We start from the raw sequence: 4385 nt of genomic DNA on the forward strand, positions 1-4385 counted from the left end.
GAGGAAGAAGTTGAACTATAATTATATATTAATTAACGGTAAAAAAAATGAAGTCAATTATGAAAACGTAATACCAACGTTGTCCGATAAAGGGTTAGGGATGATTGGGCAACCAACCAACCCACTCACCTTTTTAGTCTAATGTTATTCCCGCTTATTTTACGCTACCCTTTCAAAATAATAGATTAAAAATACTAAACTACGATTTTAGTCCCTATGGTTTGTTCAAATTTGTTACTTTAGTCCTTGTACTTTTGAAATTATAGATTTTGTCCCTATAGTTTGTGATTCATTGTTATTATCGTCTCTAAGACAATTCATTGCGATTAAGTAAATGAGGGACAAAAAGAACAATAAATTGTAAGCCGCAGTGATGGAAAAAACAATAAAACATAAACTATAGGGATGGGAAAAACTATGGTTGTTTGAAAAAAACGATTGGATTGTTAAAATCGGTTAAACGAAGTTATACCAGACCGTTTTTGCATTTTGAAGTAGTGATGGCCAAAAACCGGCCCGGGGCCGGGTCGGACCTAATTGGTCTCAAGCTTTCTCATAACCGTCCATAACCGTTCTCGGTCGAAAATGGTAGGACCGGTCAAGGTATTTCATAACCAGTTAAGGGCCACCGGTCTCGGCATTAAAAAATAAGATTTTTTTTTTAATTTTTTAATGATATATATTTTTTATAAATTATAAAATTTACAATTGGGTTACTCAAATACACTTTAAAAATACGTTTTAATATAATTAAAATTACATTGTCTTATAAAAATATATTATAAAATTATTTAAAAATACATTTATTCATAAAATTATTTGAATTTTCGTGCCGGGCCGATTCTTTGCCGGTCCCGGTCCCACAAAGCTACCAAAAACCCAACCGGTCCCAGTTTTCAGTCCCATGACCGGTCGTTACTAGTCCCGGGCCATAACGATTTGACCATCACTATTTTGGAGATAAAAGGTGTTTGGTTCAAACATGGTGGATGAAAAAAAGACTCAAACCGTCTAAATTGGTCAAGCCAGACTACCTTTTTGTGGCTCGCTTTGATCGATTTGTTTCACTTGCTGCTAAACTACTCGATTTGAATTATTTTTTTCCTAAACCGTGCATTTGTAATTTGGGGAGGGGGATAAATCACCCAAACCGGACAATGAACACCCCTAAAAACAAAGTAATTGTACATCACAATAACGAAAACCACAATTTCAAAAACACAAAGGCGAAAATAGCAATTTTCAACAAACTACATGGACAAAAAACGTAGTTTACTCTAGATTAAATTACAGAGTTGGTCCCTGTGATTCTTGGGTTTTCATTCCCTACAAGATTACTACTAATTTATTACAATGTACATTTTTTGTTGGATTCTGATCCCACCCACTAAAAACTGTTATCACCTATCGTTAGTAGGAGTAGAGATGCACGAGGATCAAGCTTCTTCGAGCTTGGGTTCAAGTCGTTTAAACCCTTTTTGAGTAAACATAAAAAATGCATATACTTTTAACCAGACTTTGAATTTTTTTTTGGTCTCGATAAGTTGAATTCAAGTTCGATTGTTTTTTGAGGCTGTATTTTTGGGCTTCTTTGTGCTAAACCGAGCTTTCGAGGCCGGACTTTAACCAGACTTATGATTTTTTTGGTGGGCATAGCCCCAACAGTGGGTTTGCTAGCAATAGCGAATCCATAAATTTTGGTAACAGATATCGAAATTCAAATTTACAAATTTCTAAAAATTAAGAGTAGACGTATATCAATAAAAAATCAAAAATTGAAAGTTTACGAGATGATCCCAGCTCATAGACGGACTTAGAGGTGTGGTTAGGTGGCACGTGCCATCGTATTGTTCCTCCGTAGTAAGGTAAAAAAAATTAGGTTCGTGAAAGGTGCAACCGTTTAATTCTAAAAAGGTACAATTGTTTTATATGGTGCCACTGTCTCCAAAATTTTTTGGATCCGTCCCTATCCCAACTCTTGGAAATAGATCTGCCCTGTTTTTTGGGTCCTACCTTTTCTGGACCATTCCTCAAACTTTTTTTTTTTTTAATGCATTTCTAAATGAGAGGGACCAAAATGAAGCAGAAATGCATGTAGCAAGCTATTTTTTGAAATAAATGAACCATAGGTACAAAAAACACGAGACCACAGGGACCAATTCGTAATTTACTCAAAAATAACATCAATAAGATGCCAAGTCAGCCTCTTAACTATATAATTAAATTAAATTAAATTAGAAAAATGAAAAAGAAATCCCTCCATCGTTCTCCCCAAGTCATTTTAGGGATCTCTCTCTCTCTCTCTCCCCACGCTCTGCAACCATCCATCTATCTCCTTTGTCTTAACGAAGAAGAAACACGCACTCACACACACACACACACACACTCACACACATACGTATACACTTTCTCTCTCTATACGTATAGATTACTCACATTGTTACTTTCTCTCTCTACAACACCTTCTCACTCACTCACACTGCAGAAATATAGTGAAACATTGTCCTTCACTTTACTAAGTAGGCACCATGTGAAACTCTGACAATTATCTCTCTCATATATTTGTATCTCACTAGCTTTTTGGCGGATTCCGATTGATTGTTAAATCAGAGAGTTGGATCGGTAAATGGCAGCTTCTTCATCAAGGGGAAGAAGCAGTTCACCATTCCACCACCGGAAGCCGTCGAGTACTTTTTCATCATCTTCATCGTCGTCGTCTTTTAAGCAGCTCATTCCTCGCTCCTGCTCATCTTCCGCAACAACGTCCTTCTACCCGGCCTCTGGTAACGGCTACGGTTCCAGATCCATCACTCCTGGTCCGACTAGGTCTGATTCGATGTATTCCAAAGGAGGATATGGAGGCCGTTCGCCGGTAGCTTTTCCGTCTCCTGATGAGCTGATAGGAGAGCCGGTTGATAGTGTGCCGAGATCGGGAGGAGGAGACAGCATTTCTGTGACGATTCGGTTTAGGCCTTTGAGGTAATTTGATTTATCGATGGATCCATTTGGAATTGGTTTTAGATCTATACATTACGTTGATTTTCGGTTGGTTAGGGTTTTGAGAATATGGCGGTGACATTTTGACTAATTTGTTGACATTGTAGTGAACGAGAGTATCAGAGAGGAGATGAGATATCTTGGTACGCGGATGGAGATAAGCTCGTGCGCAACGAGTACAATCCGGTGACTTCCTATGCTTTTGGTACGAAATTTGGCTTTTATCCTGTATTAATCAATGAAACAGAGGATGTAATAATGATTAAAATTGAACATTGAAGTCCATATTTGATACTGTTAAATCATGTATATGATGACACGACAGATAGAGTTTTTGGATCCTCTGCCGTCACCCAGGAAGTGTATGAAGTTGCCGCTCGACCTGTTGTGAAGGCTGCTATGGAAGGAGTAAACGGTGCGCTACAAGTAGATCAAATTAAATAATCCAATTGCACTTATTCACTGATGGTTTATTTACTACTACTGAATCACGGTGGGTTGAATAAAGCACTTGTTGTTTGAGCTAATTTTAGACTGCTAATGCAGGCACTGTCTTTGCTTACGGTGTTACAAGTAGTGGGAAGACACATACAATGCATGTAAGAGAAGTTTCTACTCCTGTCATGTTATTAGTGCTAAATGATTTTTGAAGTTGTGTATTGAATACTGTCATCTAAATAAGGCAGTAAGTAAGACCGTAGTCCTCTTAAACATTTTCTTCATGATATGAATAGCATGCGGTAATTGGCAATGGGGGTAGTAAAGACAATGCTAAGCCCTTATTGGTTATACGCAGGATTTAACTTTACAGTATTAAAAGTTGCTCACTGGATTCTGTTGTTGCTGTTCATAACAATAAAATGAGCAATGTATGCTTTTCATGTCAACTAAGAAGCTTGGAGGGGGGGTGGTTTGTAGTATGATTTATGAAGGAATGAAATCTGTCAAAGGAATTGGAATCTGGAAGGAATTGGAATGAAATGTTATCAGGTTTGACCAAGTGTTTGGTTGGCAGGAATGGAATGCAATCTGTCTATTGAATTGGAATCTACTTGTTTGGTTTGCAACATAATTAGAATGAAATGATGAAAAAAGACAAATATTTCTTTGATCTTCTTTTTAAAATTTTAATTTTTTTAAATTACATTACATATGGAGAACAAATTAAAACAACCAAATCAAAACATTGCTAGGCTCTCCCTAAAGTATCAATTGTTACTCAGATACCCAAAATTGTTCATCTATTTGATCCTTCCATTCTCTTCTATACCTCTGTCTTCTTCTCTTTCTTCTTACCTATGCTGTTAAAATCGCGATATATCGGATATCGCTCAAAAAAAAAAAAATCGGAACTCAAATATCGGTCAAAATATCGGGAACGATATTAT

General features: G+C 36.9%; 1 protein-coding gene across 1 annotated transcript in view; it reads left to right on the forward strand.

The window, feature by feature from the left end:
• The first annotated feature begins 2390 nt into the window (after positions 1 to 2390).
• Positions 2391 to 4385, forward strand: part of LOC112501432 (kinesin-like protein KIN-7D, mitochondrial) — a 13320-nt gene continuing 11325 nt past the window's right edge. The window contains exons 1-4 of the mRNA XM_025105069.1: positions 2391 to 2979; positions 3105 to 3202; positions 3323 to 3412; positions 3544 to 3596. Of these exons, the coding sequence (XP_024960837.1) occupies positions 2627 to 2979; positions 3105 to 3202; positions 3323 to 3412; positions 3544 to 3596 (594 nt within the window). The 5' untranslated portion in view covers positions 2391 to 2626. The remainder of the gene's footprint in view (positions 2980 to 3104; positions 3203 to 3322; positions 3413 to 3543; positions 3597 to 4385) is intronic.

Source organism: Cynara cardunculus, unplaced genomic scaffold (assembly GCF_001531365.2).
Source record: "Cynara cardunculus var. scolymus isolate 2C unplaced genomic scaffold, CcrdV1 Un_Scaffold_122, whole genome shotgun sequence".
Classification (NCBI taxonomy): domain Eukaryota; kingdom Viridiplantae; phylum Streptophyta; class Magnoliopsida; order Asterales; family Asteraceae; genus Cynara; species Cynara cardunculus.